This window comes from Melospiza georgiana, chromosome 20 (genome assembly GCF_028018845.1).
Source record: "Melospiza georgiana isolate bMelGeo1 chromosome 20, bMelGeo1.pri, whole genome shotgun sequence".
Classification (NCBI taxonomy): Eukaryota; Metazoa; Chordata; class Aves; order Passeriformes; family Passerellidae; genus Melospiza; species Melospiza georgiana.
Genome location: NC_080449.1, coordinates 12,882,052 through 12,906,164, shown reverse-complemented (window position 1 = coordinate 12,906,164; position 24,113 = coordinate 12,882,052). Strand labels below are relative to the sequence as shown.

At 40.6% G+C, this 24,113-nt stretch overlaps 2 protein-coding genes across 7 annotated transcripts; both read right to left on the bottom strand.

Annotated features, from left to right (window-relative positions):
- Positions 1 to 1,544: 1,544 nt before the first annotated feature.
- ZBTB34 (zinc finger and BTB domain containing 34) lies at positions 1,545 to 13,187 on the bottom strand. 3 transcript variants are annotated; one of them, XM_058038520.1, is made up of 3 exons: positions 13,163 to 13,187; positions 5,297 to 5,411; positions 1,545 to 4,658 (listed from the first exon to the last, which is right to left on the bottom strand). In XM_058038520.1, exons 2-3 carry the CDS (start codon positions 5,335 to 5,337, stop codon positions 3,137 to 3,139), a joined length of 1,563 nt encoding a protein of 520 aa, XP_057894503.1. In that variant the 5' UTR covers positions 5,338 to 5,411; positions 13,163 to 13,187; the 3' UTR covers positions 1,545 to 3,136. The 3 variants fall into 3 exon arrangements, with proteins under 3 accessions (XP_057894503.1, XP_057894504.1, XP_057894505.1); XM_058038521.1 differs by lacking the exon at positions 13,163 to 13,187 and adding an exon at positions 12,698 to 12,777; XM_058038522.1 differs by lacking the exons at positions 5,297 to 5,411; positions 13,163 to 13,187 and adding an exon at positions 12,698 to 12,780.
- ZBTB43 (zinc finger and BTB domain containing 43) lies at positions 13,038 to 23,688 on the bottom strand. 4 transcript variants are annotated; one of them, XM_058038527.1, is made up of 3 exons: positions 23,445 to 23,532; positions 19,978 to 21,207; positions 13,038 to 13,493 (listed from the first exon to the last, which is right to left on the bottom strand). In XM_058038527.1, exons 2-3 carry the CDS (start codon positions 21,182 to 21,184, stop codon positions 13,465 to 13,467), a joined length of 1,236 nt encoding a protein of 411 aa, XP_057894510.1. In that variant the 5' UTR covers positions 21,185 to 21,207; positions 23,445 to 23,532; the 3' UTR covers positions 13,038 to 13,464. The 4 variants fall into 4 exon arrangements, with proteins under 4 accessions (XP_057894510.1, XP_057894509.1, XP_057894507.1 ...); XM_058038526.1 differs by having other exon boundaries at positions 13,039 to 13,416; XM_058038524.1 differs by lacking the exons at positions 13,038 to 13,493; positions 23,445 to 23,532 and adding an exon at positions 23,625 to 23,688 and having other exon boundaries at positions 17,711 to 21,207.
- Between the last annotated feature and the right edge of the window lie 425 nt (positions 23,689 to 24,113).

Below are 24,113 nucleotides of genomic sequence, written 5' to 3'. Positions count from 1 at the left end.
TGGGAGATAACTGATAAAGAAAACTACAATAATAGTTTTAAACCAGAAACATTAGCAAAGGTATAAAATCCTTTATTTTCACAGTTTATCAGAATAGGTTAAGCATCTAGAGGAAAGGACACTGTCACTGTTTTCACATTTGTCTAGAATTTAAAAGGTAGATTAAGAAGAGACTCAATTATGAACCAGCCTGTATAATTTCATTACTTATTTTCTTCACATATTCTATTGACTTCTGCATTTATTGTAAATGAAACGTGTAACAGCCCTGTGCTAAGAACTGCACAGACACGAGACACTGTACAGCGTTTCCAGCCTTTGCCCGGCGGTCCCGCCTCGTGTCTGTGCCAGTGCTGATCCTGGCACCCCGCTATGTGACAAGGCACAGTGGCAGTGCCGCGGCCAGGGGTGACGGCGGTGCCCGGCAGAGCCCAGAGCGCTGCCGGGCCGCGGAGCTGGACTATGGCTTGGAGGCAAGAACGCTGCCCGCGCGGGGAGGGACTTGCACACTGCTGAACCACGGCTTGTAGGAAAACGGATCATTTCCTGCCCCTTAACAGTCTGTTACAATGTTTTGAACCTGAACCTGTACAATCAACATGATGTTGTATTCTTGTTTGCTTTTGTCTGAGACAATTTTGGATAAGTCACTCTTTGGTAAACTCAAACCATTTTCATACATTTACAAATATGAAGAACTAGATTTAAACAATGCTAAGATTGTGACACAGAAATTCAAGAAATATAAATTTGTACCCATATCCTGCTATCCTCAAGTCATCCTTCCAGGGAAAAATTCACACCAAAGGCACCACAGCACAGGTTCAAGATAAAGGGTTAAGAATAACTGTACATTTCTTGGATTTTGCATGTCTCAAACTTAATTTACCAAAACACACTTTTTGCATTTAATTACTTAAAACAAACACTCAAGGAAAAAACTGTATCAGAAACACCATGTTTTTAGGTGAGTAAACATACAGACTACCTGCCTTTAGACACAGACTATCCCTTCCCTCACTGGAAACAAAATTTCTGTTGTTGCTTCAAGGAGAGAAACATCTCCCCACCCCCTCCCTCTTTATTTAGGCAGCTTTAGGACAAAGAGGCAAATGATGCACTTAACTTGACTGAAACTGCTCCAATTCGGCAGTTGGAGGTTGTAAATCCATGTTTGAGAGATTAATTCTTATTGCAGAGTGTCACAATATGAAGAACTAGTGTATTTAATAAAGCCGCTGCACAAATACGTCCCAGCTTCACAGAGGCCAAAAAGTTTTACAAGATAGCAAACCTACCTTTTTCTTTCCAATAATTTAGAAATGCACTTTTATTCTCTAATTTTTGTAAGTTAAACAGCACGTTCACAAACAGATTTTCAGTATCAGCTAAACAAACATAGGACCCAATAATATAAAACCTGTATTCTAAAGAACGATGTGATTAGTTTAATAATTAATTCTGTTCATCAGGTAGAATGTTAAACAGTAGTGTTTGCCAGGCCATGCTTTTGAGGTCTTTTAAGCCATTGGTTTTTTGTGGTATGGGATTGGGTTTTTTTCTTTCTTTTTTTTTTTTTTTTTCCTTTTTTTTCCTTTTTTTTCTGTTTGGTTGGGATCTTGGGGAAGTTGGTTTGTGTAGGGGGGCTTTTGTTTGTCTGTTTTTGGGGATTTTTTTCCCTTGATCATTATGTTTCACATGTTATATATTATACTGACCTAAATAATGAAGTTAGCACCATATTAAAAACACGTATTTGGTGAAACAAAAAAGATTTAGAGTATTTTTAAAGTTGTTGGTAGCTTCTTTATAGAGAAAAAACCACTGTAAAAACAGAGAAGCCATAGCAACTCTGTAATACTCACACATGAAATAACATATTGCTCAAAATTCCCATAAAGTATTTGTTTTTCTATACAAAAAAGTACAAATTCCAAGTGCTGGCATATCACTCGGAAATTTAAGTAGGAAGCCAACGTGCACCTGAAAGCAGCTCTCTGTGAAGAGACCTATTAAAATACTGCTCGGAAATACTGTGATTTAAACTACATCTCTCTCATGTTTTAACCAACCATGAAGAGTGATGAAGTTAAGTTTAATTACCTGGTACGGTTCTACAGTACAAAATGAAGGTAGATTCTGAGGCCAGTAAAAACACATTTTAGACCACAATGCTACTTTTAGGTTTGCTAATATTTTTTTTAATATATAGATATATATATATGTGTGTATATCTATATATATATATATAGATATATCTATCTCTATATATATAAAAAGGTCAGCACCACAGGTTGTCCAGCTTGCATTCTAGACAACTAACAAAACCTTTCAACAATTTAACCATAGTTAATAGATTTATGGCATTTGGTTTACATATGTTATAAAGCAAAGCTATTAAAACAAAGTTAATTCACTTTGCTCACTTTTGCACACAAAGTAAATAGTTTAATAAAATGAAAACCAAACAACATTTGTTTGAAACCAAAACCATCCTTCCAAAGTCTGAAGTTCTAAACCCTAAGCAGAGAGAAGTCCTAACAGTTGACAAAGTGGCATATGGTATTAGCTTTGACACAGAAAAGGGAAAGTGAAAGCATTTTATATATATAAAGCAAATTTATATATATAAACAGTCTCACTAACAAAGCCAGTTAGTAAGAGTGAACAGATTTCATTGTAACAGGAGAGGAATCAAAGCTGTAATATTCTCTCTCCCAACTGCTGTGTAACTCATTACCAGCAACAGGATTTAAGAAATAAAGGAAATTACAGCTTCTTTGAACATTCAGCAGAGCTGCCAATCTTGTTCTAATATCTTTCTCCACTGGCATTTGCATCTCACCAGATCAATCAGCAGAGATACTTCACCAGACTCTTCCTAGCCTTTCCCCAGTACACTGTCTTTATATTCTGAGTGTCTTCAAATACAAAAAAGCCAAACCCCAAACAATTCAGCCTCCTTCAAAAACAAAGAATACTTCTGAAGTCTTCTCCAAAAACCATTTCTAACTGATTTCCAGAAGGTCAGGAAAATGAAAAGGCTGTTACACTTGTACTGAAGATTACTAAAAGAATAAAATACTTTAAAAATACATTAGTAATGTGCTTGTCTGTTTCACTTAGATGTAAGATTTTAATCAGATGTGTTAGACATTGCATGAATTTCCATACTAGAATCCATGGCTTCAGAAGCTGAAGCATCGTTATCTACTTTCTGTTCCCCAAACACTTCTGTTCTGTCTGGAGACTCAACCCTGTTTCTCACTTCTGTAACCCCCGGGTGATTTTTTCGCAAGTGCTGGTTTAGTGTACCCTGGAAAGGAAAACATTTTCCACAAATCTCACAGCGAAAGGGTTTGTCATCTGTGTGACCACGAATATGGTACTCAAGTTGGTCCTTACGGGTATATTTCTTTCCACAAAACTTGCACACAAAAGGAGTTATTCCCATGTGCAATCGCATGTGTCGATCAAGGCTCCCTTTCTGGTTGAAAGACTTGCCACAGTAAATACAAATTAGCCTCTCATTGTATGGATACCAATGACCTCTTGCATTTCTTTCCCGTGGACTATTTTCATATCCTGGATTACTCACCATGGATTCACTGTCAGCCCCTTGCACCAAGCCCTGGACATCACTATGCAAGTGACCTGTAGGTACTCGTTTTTGGCGTGCACGACCCCCTCTGAAACAGCTCAGCATTGACCTTGAAGGACTTGTATTGCTCATGCTTCCAAAGGTTTCTGACACACCTGTCACCTGTGATGAGGCATGAGTAAATGAATAAACATGTTGTAAGACAGACCCATAGGAACCAACGTTTACTGCGACCACCTGCTCTCCATCCACCATTTCAGTGTGATATCCATCATCACCAAGGGAAGAGCTATCAGAGCAGCTTGGTCTGTCAGACTTTTCCATTTTAACTTTCACCTCTGCAATCTGACTTTCCCTTACTATCAGGTCTCCTTGGTCATGATCACCTTCAATCTGAATCTCATATTCAGAGATACTCCCGCTGCTGCCTCGGTCTGAATGCCCTTCTTCTTGCAGACGACTACGAAGAGTTTTGCCTGGAGTAGTTTCCATCCGAAGGTCACTGCCTGCTGTTGACTGTCGCACCTGAGAGCAATAGGGAGGAGATATCTCAATAGGGTTGGCAAAGTAGCTGCTGTCTTTAACGCCATTACGATTCTCTGAATTTTCTTCGGCACCAACAGTAACAGAATCAACATCACCAACACTGATCTTTGAATGAATACTCTCCAGTATCTGTGTGCACTTGTCAATGACACACTGCATCTGTAGGAAGCTAGCTGCAGTCAGAAAACTGACAACGTCCTTCAGTTGCAAGGACATCCTTCCAGTGTAACAAAAAGAAAGCAACTGTTCAAAAACATTGGGGTTTTTAATAACTGATATGGATAGGCCACTCATGGTGCTTAATGCTGAATGGTCGCGGAAATATGGAGAACTGGCAGCTAAGACAGCTTTATGGGCTCGGAACGGCTGACCCTGGATGTGCACGATTATGTCACAGAGTTTCCCTTGCAAGCGGAGTTCGTTTAACTGGCTCAGAACAGTGTTGCTGTACTCCGGCACATCAAACTGAATGAAACTGCTGCTGTCCATTTCTACAGATGTAAAGAGCAATCTGAAAGAAAAATTAAAATATTTAAAACAGAGAATGAATACGGAGTTCTCCATTTCAAAAATAAATGCTTGCAAATGTTTAAATCACATCACCCCATTGATCTGTTAAAGGTGCATTACAACAAAACATTTAGCATAAATACTCCATATAATAAAAAATACAGTCTTATTTTGAAAGATTTGAAAGAAAAATGTTTGAGCCACCCATGGATTTCAAATTTTTTAAAAAACAATTTCTCTTGTAATTTTAGTTTAGTTTTGTTTTTTTTTAACAAACCATGGTGTGAACTTTGAAGCTCATCTAACACAGCAGTGATTTCCAAGCTAGAATAATTTGACATTCAAATTTTAACCTAACTTAAAAGCCATGGGTACTTAAACAGCAGGAAAATGACATTCAAAGAGGCCTTAAAGAGATGTATAGAGCTCCAAACAAAAGCTAAAGAAAAGGACTTTTCACAGATTACTATTGTAAAAAGCATATACACACACACTATCAGCCTGAGAATGTTGATCTGCAACATTACCCTACATTTCCAAGACTGGACACTAATCAAGCGCCCCAGAACCCTCAGACTTTTATTGCTATTCTAGTTCCTATTAATGCAGAAGTCTAAAGACATAATATTGCCACCATACCTGCTTTTCCAATTGAACAAACAGATCTCAACATCATCCATTGACTTCAGATGCAGGAAGCATATCCAATGTATCACAATATACTAGTGGATTTTTTTTTCTATTATGTTACATGCTGTAATGGGACACAGGAACAATTTAAAACAAATTATGAAAATTCAGGTTTCTAAAGAGAAAATTGACAAGAAGAAATAAGATTAAAAGCCTAAAAGGAAGCACTGGAGCTCTAGCAGCTGACCCTCACTTAAAACTAACATTCACAACCTTCAAAAATAGAACTTCTTTTCAGCAGACACAAGAAAGCCAGCTTCCTGTCTTGACATTATGTTTGACTTAGAAAACTGGCAAAAACTCTCACAGAACATTCAATATCAAGTTATCAGACTTGCTAAATATGTTCTCTAACTTACCAGTGTCATTACCCATTAAAATGGGTAAATGGGACTTCATTTGAGTTTTTTTTGGCTGAGATGTATAAGTGAGAAAAAAGACATTTTCTAGGCTCTTACATCTGAGGTGAGAAATAAGACTGCAAGATGGCTACCAGAAGTGATATGACTGCAGCAATCTCTTCAGAGATGGCTTTGGCAGGACAGTTCTTTTATTCAGCAAGTAAAGCTACAAAACAAATCAGAGTTATGAGCTGATAAAAGTAAAAAATCAAACAGCGAACACATAACCTATCCCAGCTGTGGGGTAGTTACATGACAAGATTAACTTTGCTTTTCTGAGCATCCCTGTTTGTTGTACAGAGAATAACTATCCCAGTCCCATGCAGAAGACAGGAGTTTCAGCAGTTGGATATATGTTCGTGTTACAAGTGTTTTAAAGTCACTTAAGGAATCACCAGGGAGGAGGGAATGCCCCATCACAATCTGTCACCTTCACTTGTGCCTGACAGGGCAGCACAAGCTTCTTAGAAACCCAACATAGGCAACCTTTAATTTGCTTATTAAAGGGGGCTTATTAGCTATGCACAGATGCAATATCAGCCATTCCTTATTAAGCTTCTCTGCTAAATTGAGGAAGAGTTTGTGCTGAGTAGAAGTGACATGAATAGACAAGTTACCTGAGTCAGGAACTGTGTAAAAACCAAAAGACCAGCCTCCAGCAGCAATAATTTGGCATTCTAGTCTAGGATGTACAGAAAGTATTTGTGACAGTGGAGTTCCTCCTTGTCCTATACTTCCCTAAGGGCTCTCACCCAGCAAAATGGAGAATAACTTACTCCTGGAGAAAATACTAAAATATAAATTGTCACCACTAGCACTGGTTCAGACAGAATAAATGAATTAAGGATAGGCACCTGAGAAGAAAGAAGATGGACATTTTATGGCTTATGATAGAGGGGAAAAAATTATGTTCTTTTCATCATAGAATCTCTAGATGAATTCAGGGTCCCTGGGATGCAGCCATGCATTGAAAATGGACTGCAAACACATACCAGAGAAAGCATGAGAACCAGAAAGACACCAAGGAGATAGGAATCCACTGTGATCCTTGCCTATCATGACTGTTAGAACACCCTACTATCTCTCATATGCATATATGTATCTGTAAGTAACTCTATATCCGTGTTCTCAGAGTTGTTTCATCTTTCTTCTGGGAAACAAAGAAGCTTATTTTTCTTAAGATGCTAGGAGTAAACAGCACATTCTGGCCACAAGTGGGGAGGATGATGGAGTCAAAGGTCTATAAGTCTGTTCATCAGTGTAGCAGAAAAGCAGTAAAAGCCCTGCAAGAGGGATCAAGGGAACATACAGTGTTGCTTTGAGAGCAAGCAAACAGGTCAAGTACACACTGTCTAAAAGGCAGTGCACAACAAGATTCTATACCCAGCTGCTCTTAAAAAGCAAAGAGAGCAAGCTACAGCATACTCTTTTGAGTACTTTTCTACCTTAGTTCCTTCCTTTGCAGGTACATGCTTCCTGTAACCTTGAAATCATCTGTGGAAAACTGGGGTTAAATGACAAGAATTTTGAAATACAGCAGCAGTCGACAGAAGGGAACCCTTCTTCCAATTTCAGCCACAACCTTAAATCTCCAGCTAGAGGAGAAGTGACCAGTTACCAATGGACATCCCATTCTGGAGCAGGCCTCCCTCCCCCTAGCAGGGACAGCATTGAGGCTGCAGTAATTTTGGCAGGGTTAGTACCAGAGCATGCCAACTTCCTCACATCAATTTAGGAAAGCAAGACCTGGGGGGGAAATCTAGGCATTACACACATCAGAGAAGCAGGCATCACTCACCATGTTTTATTGGTGAATAAGAGCCAGGAGAAAAATGATCTTATTTATTCACAAAAGTCCCTAATGTCACTATCTAGAAAATAAAAGTAATCCATAGATTATATTCCCATACACAAGAAGGTTTTATTTTATTTGTATATAGGATCAACTTAGCAGCTCCATGATAAAATTCTAGTAACATTAACCAAAATAATGTTCAGCAGGGTACTGTACCATAACAATACTCAATTATTCATCAGTGCTGGCAGAGCAGTAGCACTTTCAAGACAATAGTATTTATGGCTGAAACATTTCTGAAAGAATCTGGGAAGATCACTACAGTTTGAAAAGGCTAATAAGAACCTCCCCCAAGCTTTTGAACAGCTTCCTTCAAGTTGAAACATCTCCCTAACCTCTTCTCTTTTGGGGTCAGGCATATAGCATTAAACCAAACAAGAAGGTACTTTAAAATACAAAAGAACTTTGGACACATCCACTGTATGCTCTAAAGAAAAAAGAAATATGTCTGCAGTTAAGCAGACAGTCATAATGAAACTTATACACATAACATTCCTTACAGAATTAGCACAGGTGAAGAAGAAAAAGAAGTCATGCTCAGTCAGAAGTCCCATTCGGTACCTTCCACAGTATTTCAGCACATGCAGAGGGAACCTGTGTTATTTAGGCTCAGTACAGTCATATACACAATAGCTCAGAATTATGACAGTTTTATTTGCAATATATAAACTTGAGCATTTTGGGGGGTAGTGAGAACTCAGACAACTTGAGCTGGATTCAATTATCCTTTTGGATCCCTTCCAAATGAGAATATTCTGTGATTTTGTAAAGTCACAGCAGTGTCAGGTACACTCATTGTTAAAAAGTAATGCATTTTATCTTGCTTTAGCTTTCATCCCTGCCTGGGAGTTAGTGTAAAGTTAGGGCATAGCCCTGCAAAATTTGAGTCTGGCACCTGTCTACAATTAGGTCCTCTCTTAACCTTTCCTCAAAAGTAGGTCAAAGTGTTTAAAGTTTTCATAGCTATTATGTATCCAAGAAACTGGCTAAAGGCACAGGCCAAAACTGCACACCCGGTTCACTAAGTCCTAGAAGGGCTCTGTGTTGAGTCTCATGTCTATTTTGTAGCAGATGATGCAGTCACACTCAAAAGAATCATATAAATTCTCTTTGCATCTGCACTACATTTATTCATCAGGGTTTTATACAGCAAATATAGCCCATAAAATGGCTTTAGTAGTAGTGGATTGCTGCCCTATGTTTTTAAAGAAAAGTGTTCATTGAAGTACCTCTGAACATCAGAAGGATAACATTTCTTATTACATTTCAAAAGAAATTTCCTTTAAAAATTATGTTCTATGAAAACGCTTATTTAATTTAAAAAACAAGAATAGATGCTGACAAACCACATTAGGTATTTAATTTTACTGACATCATACAGTAGCAGCGGAGAAGCATCATATAACTATAACACGAAGCTGTGTGTCTGCCAATATAGTATTAATTTCTGCTTCTAAGTCTGCACCTGTTTAATTTCCTTCACTCACTGAAGTATGATTCACCGTTCCCACAGGCAGGTGAATGACACAAATTATACTCATTTTAACTCACACTAAGGTGAAAAAAGATCCCGTGCATTTTCTTAAATTAGCTCAGCAACAAGGAATCCTTGAGAAAAAAACCCACATTACAAACCATTACTGTTGTAACACATCTGAGAACAGAAATGCATAGAAAAGCCAGGAGGGTCATAATGAAAGTTAAGACAAAACCAAACCAAAGTACTCTATGACACCAAAAATGCCTCGACCCAGCAACAAGCAGCAGGACAAGAGGAAACAGCCTCAACCTGCAGCAAGGGAGATTCAGCTTGGAAACTGGGAAGAATTTCTTCACTGAAAGGGTTGTTAAGCATTGGAACAGGCTGCCCAGGGAGGTGGTGGAGTCACCATCCCTGGAGGTGTTAAAGAAATGACTGGATGTTAAAGATTGGACTCGATGATCTTGGAGGTCTTTTCAACTTCAATGATTCTGTGATACTCCCTCCATACACTATGCTCAGAATACAGAGAAAGGGCAAGAAAATAAGCAGGTATTTGTATAAATCAATGCACTCCTCCCTTGCATTTTGTAGGACATAGTATTTGCACCATCTGTGTGAGAACTCAGGACATCACTGCAAATATAATTCAAGAGACTTTTAACCTAGGAATGTTACCTTATCAGCTATGATCATGGAAGTTTTTGGGCAAAAGTCTTCATCACTCTTACTCTTTTCAGTGATGCATTTGCATCACTCTTCAGATTTACAACAGCCACACTAATTAACACTAGCTGTATCAAAGGAAAACGGCCATCAAGTATGTCACAGGCTAGGGAGGGTCTCCAAGACACTCTTAAAATAATCTTTGAAAATAGGGGAGTGACTGATTATAGAACATTCTACCAGTTTATACTTCTAATAACAGTGAAATACTAATTATCCCTTAAAAGTCAACATACAGTGCTCTTGGATGGCCTTAAATAACATGCCACACAGCATTGCTGCTGTACTGAAACTCCATCCCTGAAGCAGGGTAAGCTACCCCACTGATAAAAAACAGTTTAATTTTGCAGCCAATAAAAAACCCCAAAACTAAAGGAGGGTAAGAAACCTACATAATCTCCCAACAAGTGAAGTACAACAAATTTCTAATAATACAAGCAGCACTATTCAAATATGTAGAATTGGTTTTTGCATTAATTCATCACTTCCTCCAAAATGCCCATTGGAACCAATGAAGATAGAGGAAGTTTGGCCAAATTATCTGTAGGAAAGCATACACAAAAGGTGCATGAGGCATATTATTAATTGGAAAACAGCCTTGAAAGTCAATCTGCTTCATGTCTGGTTTGGACTACAATACAAAATCTGTTAGGTGACAACTACACAACAATTTAAAACTTTATTACTTTACCTCCTAAAAATGCAGGAAATGCCCACTTCCTCAGAAACACAAGCCAGTTAATACAGGCTGAACTGTAGTTACTAGAAAACTTAGTTCTTACATTCTTGTATCCGTAGATAACTGAACATCCAGTGAAAATCATTATTCCTTCTCTGCAGCCAGACAGGCCACGTTCTACCAAAGTACTGAATACTTGCAGTGAAACCACAAGCAAAGCTCCTGCCTGGCAGGTGAGGTCTCTGGCAGTGCTGTGGGACACAACCTCACTAACTGCCTGGGGAGCAAAGCAGTAACCCCTGACACTCAGTTCAGTAAAGCTTCATTAATTCAAACATTTGTCTAACAAAAATTTAAAAGTATTTATTTTTTCCTCACCAAGATTCACAACATGTGTACAGAAAATCACTTCAAAGAGTGGATGATTTTAGCATCAAAATAAAATCAATTTATTCAGATGTATGTACATACATGGACATGTATACATACACACATGCCAGTACCAGCAATGCTGCAAACTCATTCTCAGTGGTCAGCATGGCGCAGCAGAGATATTGTTGGAACTGCATATTTAGGATTTTATAGAAAAAAGGACCCTTTTATTTGAGCAAATATCCACAGAAAGCAGATAAGAAGTCCAAGTGACACTTTCATCCCTCATTCTCTTAACTGTCTTCCTCAAACTGCTTGCCTGTGTGGAAGTGATTGAAAAGGAAAAAATGAAACACCTATCAATGCATAAAACCAGTTTCACCTAAGAATTAGAAACCTCAATAGAAATAATCTCTAAATCTTGACTCTAGAAATCAAATTGCCACAAAAGTAATTGCAGGCACACATCTATTTCTGAATGCAAAAAAAAAGTTACCAGGAGGCAAACTGGAGATAAGCCAAGATCAAAAGGTGCCTTCTAAATAAAACTATTCTATGTGTCTATGATTCCAGTATGAACAAATATATTCTGCCAGATAAAACAAAGGGGCATGTTGATGATACATACACTTCAAATCAAAAAGATCTTACAAGTAATGATCAAAAGCTTTTATTTTGTGCACAAATTTCACAATATCCCCATTATGTAATGCTAAATAGCCACATTTTCCAAATACCTGACAACTTTGAGATGCCACTTCCATTATAAAAGAACTCCAGCCTGTATTTTGAGAGTGAGGATATATACACAGCTGGAACTTTCACAGAGTGGGAAGAGAACTCTTGAACCTCCTGATATTACAATTTTATTTACTAGCAAGATAATACTTCATCACTATTGTGCATTTTAATCTGTCCACTTTCTTCTTTGTTTTTGGTGGGGTTTTGTTATTTGTTTTTTAACAGCAGCCATTCTTCATCAAATTGTTGACTTTTTGGCTCCGATGTTTCTTTTAAGTAATGAAGTGACTATGTTCTCTAGCTATCAGCAACATTTTTTGCAGTAGATTTACAAGCTGCAAAGAACACATTTTCGTGGTATTTTCCCAGCACACTACTCGGGACAGGTGGAACTGTTTGGAGCTGTCCCTGGACCGGCAATGAAACACAAGCACATTCTGATCCAGATGTTGAGTATTCTGCAACACGTAACAACTGCAGTGCAGCTAATCCTATCGCACTTTGTTTTCCCTTGGAAACCAGGCTCACTCACATTAATGTTTCTGAGACTGTTCAGGTTTGTTTCAAATCAACTCTGATTTACTCTAAGCCAACTCCAACTCTACGGGCTGTGCACGCCTGCCGGGATTTGGAAAGACCTTTGCATTACGGAGACTGGGGTTTCACTAGAACTTCCACCTTCTCTGATGGAACAGCAGCAGCTGAAAGGTCCCCCCAGCTCCTGGCAATGAACACCTCCCCGAACGGGGCCAGGTTCGTTCCTCTCCAGTCCGCCGCGCCGGGGATTTTACGCCCCGCTCGGGTTAGCAGCAGACCCCGAGACAGGCGCGTCCGCCCTCCCTCCCCGCACGCCAAAGCTGCACCAGAACCACCGACTCGGGTTACGCGACAGCTGCTGCCGAGGCACGGCCGGGCGAAGGCCGCCTCGACGAAGCCGCTGCCGCCGCTCCAGGCAGCCGAACCGAGCCACGGCCCGCCGGGCCGCGGTGGCCGCCCCCGCGGGGCCTGTCAGGCGCCGGGACCCCTCCTGAGCACGGCCCGTCCCATGGGGAGCGCCGCGCCGCCCCGGGCCGAGCGCCCCTCGCGCGCCGCTCACCTGGGGCTGTCTGGGGCTCTCACATGGCGGATCCCGGCCGGCCCGGCCCGCTCCCAGCGCCGCTTCCCGCCCGCTCCCACAGCCACTCGCACCCGGAACTGATTCCGCTGGCGGCCGTTCCGCTTCCTGGCGACGCCCCGGCAGCGGGCGGTGCCCCCGGGCCGCTCGGCAACCCGCCCCGCTCTCGGCGCGGAGCCCGGGCGCTCCCCCCGGCCGCAGTAGGGCGGAGCTGCCCTCGCAGCGCGACTCCTCACGAAGGCAGAAGGCTTTGAGCATTGGCTGAGGCCGCGGCGTACGTGGGCAGAGCTCTTCCGAGAACTCTCACCGTGTGCAGCTCCAGAAGAGAACCCAGAGCCATACCCCGATGGGCAGTCGCAGAAATAGCGAGGGAGCTTTTGGGGGAGGACATCCCCCACTCCAGCTGTGAACTGACACCTTTATTGAGAAAAGAATTAAGACATTCACCTGTGCTATACTGGCCTTGTCACTCACAGAAATCACTTCAGCAAGCATGTGCTAACTTTTTTTTTGTGTTATCCTGCATTTGCTTGTAGGTCAGGTAGCGCAACGATTCAGTTTATGAACCAGACAGTTCATGTATGGGTTATCATGTACTACTTGAAAACAGTCAGTGACTGGTGCCAGTAGGTCCTGCTGCGATATCCACCCGGTCTAACCAGACACCACATTCTGTCTTCTGGAGGTATGTCTTCCTCTCCCTTTAAGACACAGAACAGAATCTTCATACATTAGGCATTGAATGCTGATCAAATAAAGCAGTGGTCTGGGAAGCATCCTGGCCAGGACACAAATAACAAGAGTTTAATAACACAAACACAAACTCTATTTGTTCACTCAGAGAAAAAGCACTCAAACAACTAATTCTGAACAGGCAAAAAGCATTTGGCTCATTATTCCGTGTTCAGTAAATGTAACCAAAATAGAAAAATAATTTTCTTGTACTATATTCCATTTGAATTTGCTGAAGACTGAATGTCTTACATAAATATTGACTTCTCTGGGTATTAACTGAACATGCTTTCACTGAGAGTGAGCTCATTTTTTGCTTACGTAGTAAGCAGTGGTTGGGACAGTTCTGCAAGGACTGAGCAGATGGAGGCTGGACAAAATCAAGTGCTCAGTATAAGTACCTAAATTTAGTCAAGGAGAGAAAGAAACCTCACAGGAAGGTAAGGGAAACTTTATCTTTAGTACTTTTCACAGCATGAAATTTCCTTCATACTTAGGCAAGAAAAAAAAAATCTATGTTATCTGTACCTACTTCAACTGTACCAAGAGGCCTTTTGGACATGTGATTGCTGATACTATGAAGTGAGTGTTCTGGAATTTTCCTATCATCATGTACATTCTCTATTGTAACTTCAGAGATCACCATTCTGCAAAAACACAGTTACAGCAAAACCTGTTTCACAAATTTGAACTAGCATGGAAGTCAATTACCTAAAGCAGCAAACAAATGGGTCTAATTCCACAAATTCATCAAACTTACTGTGTCATAAAAATCAGGTTTTAGTTTAATGTTTTCTTAGACTAGGCTGACATGTTATCATTATTTCAAGAAGACACATTACTAGGTACACTTTTTAATATATTTAATAAAGTTATATATCAACAACTTTTGGAATTTGTACTTTTGAGCACTTATTTTGGCAAAGTGAAATATTAAATACTAGTACTAGACATGCATTCCTTTCATTCAAGCTTAAGAAAACATTTACAAAGTTGACAGATAACATTTATTAAAACATTATAGAAAAAAAGGGGCATGGGACTCTTCTATAAGAAGAAAATATTGAACAGTAAAATTAAATTAAAACCATGCTGTACAATTAGGACAGCAATATTTATAGACAAAACTATCCAACCTCTGCAATACAGGCATAACATCTCACAAAATATCAAGATATGCAAAGTTACTATTATAAATGACTTGTTTAGAATAAAAACTTATAGCTCATTAAGGAAGATTCACTTGACTTGCATAAACAGTTACATTTCTGAAAGAAATATGGAATCCCATGAATAAAAAAAAGGAGCAGCAACCGACAGACACAGGCTTCAAGCAAAAATCAGAACTTGCAATTTAAACACATTAAAAATACACCATCTTCTTTTCCAGCATCTTCCCCTAGGCCACTGACAGTTTACAGCTAATAGCTAAATAAGCCAAGCTACCCAATGAAGCATATAAAAGACAAAAAAACCCCAGCTTTCCTTTGTTGCTTTGAGAAAGGTCCTAATTCTGTTATAGCAAAACACACAATGTACTGCTGTGCGCTCTCATAATTCAGAGACAGTCATCTTGCTGGCACCCAGGCAAAAGTATTGAGATTACAAACCCTGATATGCCTCCATTCTTTCACGATCAATTATACTGGAACACTCGACACATCAGCCTTTGATCATCTGCCTTGCTTATGACACAGGACAGTTTCTCAAGCTTAGACACACCTCAGATGAAAAAAGCTGACCAAAAACTGTACTGACAATATCTCCTAGGGTCTATCTCCTCACCCATAAAACTAACAAGGAAAGTTTAAAAAATGAAACAACAAAAAAGCACTCTGCAAACCACCACTGGTGTGTGAAATAGGAACTTTCTCTCTCAAAAGGGTCCGGTATACACCTAAGCAGATTTTAACCCTGCCAACAGTTGAATTTTTCAGAATGGCAGTTACACGGATTCCATGGTAATTAACATCATAGTTACAAAATTGAATGAAAAGGAGCTTAGCTGTAGTATCATTAAGTCTTCTTACCACTACTAGGACAATGGCTTTGAAGCAGCAGTAAAGTCTGAAAGCCATCTGGGTATACAAAATTTCTGGTTTTCAGAAGACACTCACTTTACTACAGCCAACAGCCACATCATCAAAGGTAATGAAGCATATGGGAAGATTAATGAAATTCATCATATACATACGCAGTCATATTATATATATACATATATATATATATATATATATATATGGATTGCTTCCCTCCTCCCCACAAATAAGAAATAATTTTCCATACCTTGAACAAGACCACTCCATTAGCAAAGATCAGAAGCTTGACAGAAGCTGTATCTGTATATCTTGGCTTGCTATGTTCAACTGCACTGGCCACCAGCGGCAGGGACTGTAGGGGTGACACATGGCTAGCGTTTGCAGGCTGCCCTGCACTTGTCAAAAAAAGTTCATCGTGCACAAAAATGGATGCAAGCCAAAATCTCAAGGAGACGTGCACATAATGATTCTGCTTAAATATATTTAAGGAAGAGTGGCAGCTGCTAGCAAGAGGTGCAGGGAGACACATGGAGAAGATACTCCTGGGTACAGGTGGAGAAACTGAAGAGCTGCTCTTGGGAAAACACCTGAAGAAGTCACTGAGAACATGTATAGACACACTCACAGAAGGGCACGCTCCCTGCCTGAGGAGATTCACTTCTAAGATGACTTTGGCCTACAGCTGAGCCCTGCCAGAGCAGGTACACCTCTGAAATAACTGAGTTCCACAGAAGAACTAAGCTGGAACAGACACATCCCTCAAGGGACTGTGGCCCAGTGTCACCATGCATAGTGACACTGACTAGGCCAAAGCACCAGAGGAACCCCACTAAGAAATGCAAAGCATCAGACAAGGAAGTGTGCATAGGACCCCAACCTCCTCTGTGACCGGCCACCTTACTAAAGGAAATGGCAGGAACTGAATACAACTCTTGGTGAAAGCAAGGGAAACTGAAAATACAAAGGCAGGGAGAAGAGGTGTTAGACTTAAGCTGAGCCTGAGAAAGATGGTTTAAGTGACTTTTTATCTCTCCCCCCTCCCCCCGCCCAGTACCTGAACTGGTGATTAGAAGTTGGACAAAGGGCAATAAACTGAGTTCAAGAAAAACACCACAAGACAACTGTTTCACCTGTGACATGCAAAAGTAAGGATTTTAGACATGTGTCACAAGCTGTCTTTCAATCATCAATCCTCTCAACCTGATCTCAGGACAGTCAGATCACTATTTTCCTGCAATCAACTGGTTTCATGTAAATTAACAGCAGAAAGCCAAGTGCTTCAAAAATCAGTGGAGCAACATTTGCTGGACTTTCAAGACAATGCCATAATATGGGGTAAAACAGCAAGAGGCAAATACTAAAAAGTTACTATTCATGCTAAGTCATTAAAAAAGGACATGGTTCTATAATATGATCTACTGAACCTGTTATAAAATCTTTAAAGTGTCTCTCGCAGTACATTTAATTTTAAAGCTTTATTTCAAAGTAATCTAACTGCAAATAGAAGTAACATTAAACCTTGAAATATCCCATATAAAAGTCATTCCAAGCTGGTAAAAGAAACAGTTTTGCTGGCAGCTCTGTAGTATGGTCTGCGTTCAACATTTTTGTTTTTTTTTTTTGACCACAGTTTTCAGACTGGTATTTCTGTCCAGCCTTTTTTATGGTTAAATGGGAAGAGGCACCCTTAACCTTTTATGCAAAACTAAAGTGACAGTTGGAAAGGGGCTGAGAACCAATGTAATATACAAGATCATTCTTGAAATGAGTACGAGAATAAACACGCTGGACATGTTCAAGGCCAGGTTGGATGGGGCTCTGAGCAACCTGGCCTAGCTGAAGGTGTCCATGCCTATGGCAGGAGGGTTGGAAGTAGGTGACCTTCAAAGTCTCCTTCCAACCCAAACCATTCTATGAAACGAATGCCTTCCTTCAAATGTGATGATGGTACTTGCAGAAATGACACCATGTATGTGGTAAGGCCTTGGAGAATGGAAAAATAGGGCCACCGAGTGCGAGAACCCTTTCCTCTACCCTCATGTAAACAGGCAAGCATTATAGTATTTTTTAGTATTAAAAAGGACAGTGTTAACAGTGTGTAAACAAACCATAGAGGGAATATAATTTCTAAGTTTAAAAAAAATACTTATTAAGTATTATGGTTTGGTTTTTTAGTTGTTTTTGTTTTTGGGGGGTTTTTTGTTAGTTTTTTTGGGGGTTTTTTTGTGGTTTTCTTTTTTTTTTTTGGTTTTGTTTTGTTTAAATACAAAGTGCTATACATTAAGCAGGTTACAGTGTTAGTGAGCAAAATCCCTGTTTCAGTACCTTGATCACAAAGGTTAAACATGGCCACCATGGTATTTGTAGAGTTCAATTAAGTGCTAAGAACAGGAACTCTGTGGTGCTGATTATTAATGCCCATTGCCAGCAATGGGTTCATTGTACTTGGGAACATCTGTTTTAACAAAATTCCATATGAAAAAATATTTGAATCACTAGAAGATTAATAATTAAGAGCCTCTTAAAAAGAAGTTTTTAAGTAGAATGCCAGTAAAGAAATTACAGTAATTACAGCTCACTGAGTAGAAAACCCTCAGCTTGCAGCAGACATTCAGGATACAGTTCAGTTGTATCTTAAGACAATTTGTAACTGGGAGTTCAAAAAAGAATCTGAACTGTAATAATCTTGGTGTGGTTTTGCTTCACCATACAGGGTCATCTGTTCAGTACATTATCCTGCACACAGCAGTGCTTAATACAGAAATTGGGGTCAGACAGGCTTAGGTTTTTAATGCTGGTTAACTTTTTCCCCATGTGGACAGCACTGTACTTCGTTATCACCTCTTCCTATTGTATTCTATGTATGTTCTTTCCTTGTCATATTTCAGTAAGCTACAAAGAAGCTTTTGCTTACCAAGAAGCAATTGCTTTTGCATTGGACTGCATTAAGCTTTCAACCCCAAAATCCTGTTGTCACCTTTTCAATTGATGCCTTTACTCAATCTGCAGAGCTGGCAGCATCCCTTAGCACTATACACATTCCTCCATCTATCTCCATGAATGAGAGCCCCACACACAGATCCTCATCTTAACATAGAATAAGTGTCACTCCCAGCAAAAATACCAGCTTCAGACATAAGCATGGTACCATGTTCTGCAGTACCATTAGAAGATCCAAATCACATACTTCCTACTTTTTTCCACAAGCAACTTTGAGGAAGCAAACAACTCTGCTTGTGATCATCAGTCACAGTAGTTCAGTACCAAGAATCAGTATTATATACTATTCAAATAGTAAAGAATTAAAAGTATAAATACCTATCAATGACTATGTAATTTTCCTAAAGCAAGTTTCTAAAACTAGATAAAAGTTCTCACAGAAGTTTTTGTACCAATAACAAGTCAGTTTATGAATCCAGAGTTTGGTACTTGCTACTGTAGTAAGCCACAAATTTTGAACAGAAATTTACACTTTAAATATTTGATTATTTTGACTAAGTTCCAAATGTTACATTTTACTTTAGTTGGTGTCTTATTTTTTAGTAAGACATACTTATTACACACACTTCTAGAAGCTCTCATAACACAGTAATTAAAATCTAATGAAGTCAAGTACAGCATTAGACCCTAGAGGAGCAAATAGAAAGTATACTTCAGTATACATTAAGTTTATGTAGTGAAAACTCTAAGTGCATTACAGACTCTAAACAGAAATCAGCACAAAATTAGACACTTATTTTACTGAAGATAAATTTTAAAAAAAGATGTATAACTGAAATCTAAACCACCTTTACCACTGCCTTTCATAAAGCAATACAACAAAGGCTACTGAATGATGCACACTACCCAATGATGCTTCAGCCTGAGGTGGAATTCTCTTCATTTTTTCTTCATTTAAATGTGAATCGTGTTAGCCAGTTTGGTCCTCTTAGTTTTCTTTTCCTTTAAGGAGTACTACCTGAATTTCTCGTTCATCTAAGTATTTCCACGATTTTTGTCAATTTAGAGCTGAGTTTTACTGTGAATTTAGAGGTCTTGGAAATACAAGATGGCTTCTAAATACTGCTGGGATTACAATCCATCTCAGACCTCATTTTGCAGGCACATTTCAGATTAACCACATACACTTCCCACAATAAACACCTGAAGTAATACTGCAGGAAGCAAAATACATTTCATCTGTTTATACCAGCATACTTATTAAAACTTTTGTTTTGAGAACATACAATAGCAAGTACCAGACATTATTTGCATAATTAGTTTATTTTTCTTACTCTACTAAACAAACGTAAGCACTAATGTCTTAGTTCATCTCAGTAGTACTCTGCTCAGCTTTAGAAGCCTGATAGGACTTGGTACAAGAGGTCACATGGCGATGAAAACTGTCCCGCCACATAAATCTTTTCCCACAGATGTTACACTCATACGGTTTTATGCCTGTATGAATTTTCATATGGCCTACAAGATGGTGTTTCATTTTGAATTTCTTACCACAGACACCACAGCCATAAGGTCGAAGACCAAGGTGCATACTCATATGCCGATCTCTCTGACTTTTGTGTGTAAAGCTTTTTCCACACTGACAAGGATAGAGCTTATCAGCGTGGGAGAATCCAGTGAGAGACGTTTCTTCTTTAATCCCAGCAGCCATATCAATGCTTTCACCATAGCCTGCTGCCATCATAAGATCCTGTCTGTGAGCACTTAAATTTCCATCTGCCCTTTCACCGGAAAATTCTTCCATAGATGAGCCATAGAAGTCAACTTGTTCATCATAATTACTTTCATCTGCCTGTTCATCAAATTCTGCTTCCATCTTTTTGTCAGCTATGTGAAAATCTTCAACACCTGAAGACTGGATTGAGTGATCTGCCTGGATGGTATTCATGGATTCAGAAACTTGGTGTTCATCATAAGGGTTATCAACGCCTTCACAGTCTTGTTCAAACCTTTCTGGTTTCACATGGATCCACCGCTTGTGAGACATGATACTGGGTTTGCTATACATTGGTCTGCTATACTGGTACTCTGCACTATCACTAGTTCCCTCTTCCCCATCCTGACTGGTCATTCCAGTGCTAAGTCTATCATGTTCTGTTGAAGAATTACTGGGAAGGTACTCATGTTCTGTCAGCTGACATGACAGTTCATCTTTAGAGCTCTCTTCTTCGTTTTCACCGTCTCTTAGTTCCTGCACTTTGTGGAATTCTGTCTGTCCTCCAGAGCCAAGTTCAAAGGTTTCAACAAGGCCATTGTAGCTACTACTGCTTGGGGACTGATGGTCACTGCCATGATTCATCTTCTGACACAGAACTGTTGGGTTTCCCTCAAGCACTTCCGTGCACTTATCCACTACGTGCCACATCTGAAGGAAACTTGCTGCTGTCAGATAACTAACAATTTCTGGTGCAGGCATTACCAGCCGGCCTGTATAGGTAGACAGAAGAATGTTTTCAAATACTCTGGGATTCATCACATCAGGCAGGACTATTCGCCTGCTGTTTTTCAGGAGAACCTGATCACAGAAATAAGGGGAACTAGCTGCAAGAACAGCTTTATGGGCTCTGAAGAGATGGCCCTGAACCACAATGGACACATCACATAATTGTCCTTGCTGGCGCTGTTGGTTTAACTTCTGCAAAATGGTGCTAGAAAAATCTGGAAATTCCACTCGAAAGGAGCTTGACCCAGACTCCATTTCATTACAAATTTAGTGTTGTGCTGTAAGAAGAAAATATAAAATAAAAATAAGAAATAAAATTAGAAATTCTCCTTGGTCAAGTATTGACCTTTTCCATTTTCTTCTATATTTTTATTCTTTTTTCTTAACAGACTCACATGGAACTCAACCTTTTGCCACTGTTTTATTCCCTCAAGTCATCTCACTTCTCTCTTCTGAAAGCTATACTAAGGCCATAAATTGCTATGCTAGAATATTTTGCTCTGTTTCTCCTCTTCAAGAGGACTCACCAACTACAGCAGGAGCTACAAACAGCAAACTATCCAGTTGGGATAGACTAAGCATTTCAAACACGAGTTTAGGCTAATGAAACCGTTATTTCATGAAATTATACAGCAGAGTTCTAACTCCAGGATGTCTCACAGTTTGTACCAGCATATGAAAGATTTTGTATTTCAAATGCCAACAAAATCATCTCATTTGTCACCCAACAAACACTGATTTTACTCATGAATATTTCACTTAAGATTAATTTTTCAAAAGCAACCATATCAACTCACAGAATGACACTGGAAGCACAGGCAGAACCTCACTAAGAGTAAGGTTTATGACCCTTCTCACGTATTTCCCCATTGTTTCACTAACTGAAAGGTGGAACAGCAACAGCTTGTACGGATTTTAATTCCAAGCTTATTGAGATATTTGGGTTAGGGGCAGGATTATAATGTTCCTTTTAGAGAAATCATACAGAATTTAAAAGGTCGATCAAGAAATTGATACCTTTGCCACACAGAACTTTTCCTGCTTGTTCCTTGTGTATTTGTAACAACATAATAATTACATGACAGAATCTCAGCTAAGAGCTCCCAGATTTTCACATGTGTATTCTCACATAATCCAGATGTCTTACAAAAAGATTAACAGCCCTTTTAGCAGTAATACAACTTTTTCAAATGTATACTTGAAAATTTAAATTGAATTTGAGATAAATTTGCACGTTATTGTAATTTGAAATGGCAGAAGTTTAAATGCCACTATGAAAAACCAACATTAACTGCTTGAGTAAGTTAAACTTGTGCAATTTTTCTATTTGATAATGTGTAAGTTGAGTGCAATGGGATTTCTGAAGAGCCATGGAGCAGCAAGTGGTTTCAGTGGTCAAGGTCAATGAAGTTGCCACCCACATAATTGCAGAAGACCACCTTAAAATTTACTGTCTTCAGTACTCCTCAAGTTCTTTTCCTCAAACCACCAACCCTCTTCACAACTGAATCAGCTACCAGTACTTTTCCAGTGAGCAACAGAATACTGCACCTGCCAGTTCAATTGTTAATTTTTCTTACCACTTTGTTTTAAAACAATTTGACATAATTATTTAAGCATTTCAAGTTATCTTATACCTTGTGTATATTACATCCATTTTTTGAAACAATCCTAATGCAGTTCCTTACCCCCCTTCAGAATATTCTCAGATTTAAGATTCTATTTTTCAATATCTGCCTATAAAAAAATAAGCCTTCAGAAAATGTTCAACTTAAGTTTAAAAACAGATGCCTGCAGAATTCATATACCACTACTGATAATCTAAACTGCCATCATTCAGCAGGGAGTCAGCATGTGACCACAAAAACATTTCCAGATGATAGCAGACTTTTTTGTATTTTAAGTTGTCATGCAGACAAAATGTATGCGAAATATTTTCAATTAGAAAAGCCATATAAGTCAAGCAAATTGGTTTTCAAAAGGAGTTTCACTCCCTCCTTCTACAATCTGTTTTGTTTTGCAGTTTTACTCCAAACTCATACAGAAAAAAGTCTTCCTACTTCAATTAATAACAATTTAAAAAACAATCTCCATGTTGGAGCATTGAGTAGAACACACAAGTCACATTTAATTTGCTTTAGGATACCATTAGTGCTAACAAGCGCCAGCAGGGAGCTCCTTGCCCTCTCCACGCGCAGGCCCGCAGACCTTGATCTCTCGCCCTCGCAGCGCCCCGCGATGCTGCCGGCGGGGCCCGGGGGAGCCGCTGCGGCCGCGGGACCAGACGGGCCGCAGCGCCTCCCGCGGCCGCGCGGACCCGCCAGCAGGCTGCGGCAGGAGCGGATCCCGGTCCCGGTCGCACCGGGAACACCGACCCGGCCCGAGAGAGCGCGGGTCCTGCGGCCGCGGGGCGCGGGAAGGCCTCGCGCGCCGCGCCGCCCCGCCCCAGCGCCTCCCGCGGCCCGGGGCCAGCGGCAGCACGGCCGCCCGGGGTCCACGAGCAGCAGCGTCTCACCTGCGGGTCGCGGCGTCTCTCTCATAGCGGGGCGCCGTCGCTGCGGCCCCGGCCCGGCCCTACCCGCGCCCGCCCCAGCCCGCACCGGAAGCAGCTGCCCCCCTTCCTGCAGGCACTTCCGCGTCCCGGTCACGTGACGCTCGCCCAGCCCTTCCGCTCCCCGCCCGCAGGGGCGCTTACCCGGGGCGGTGGCGGCGCCCCCTGCTGGCTCGGTTTGGGAGCGGATGGATTTGACCGGAGCGCTCAGTAGGAAGGGTTCGCCCCCCAAAACCCCCTGGGCCGAGATGTGCTGTCCCGTCCTGTCCTGTCTTGTCCCTTTGTGCCGCAGCTGCTCCCCAGGCCAATACTCTCAGCGCTGCTGTGAGCACTGCCAGGAGGGGACCACAGACAGTACAAGTGAAGCCCGCCGTCCTCGCCGGGCGCTGGCGCGGCCCGCGTGTTCCGCACAGATCCCTGGTGTGCTGGGGCGCGGGATTTCTCCCACCGCCAAGCCGTTCCAACGGGCACGCGGCCAACACACCCGTGTCGGAACCCTTGCACCGCTCGGGCTCGGTCCTGCCTCGCTGCGGCCGGCAGAGGGCGCCGCTCCCCAGAGAGGCCGGCCCTGCCTGCCGGGCCCGAAATCCGCCCCTTTCTGCGGGAAAATGTCCCAAATAAACTGATAAAAAA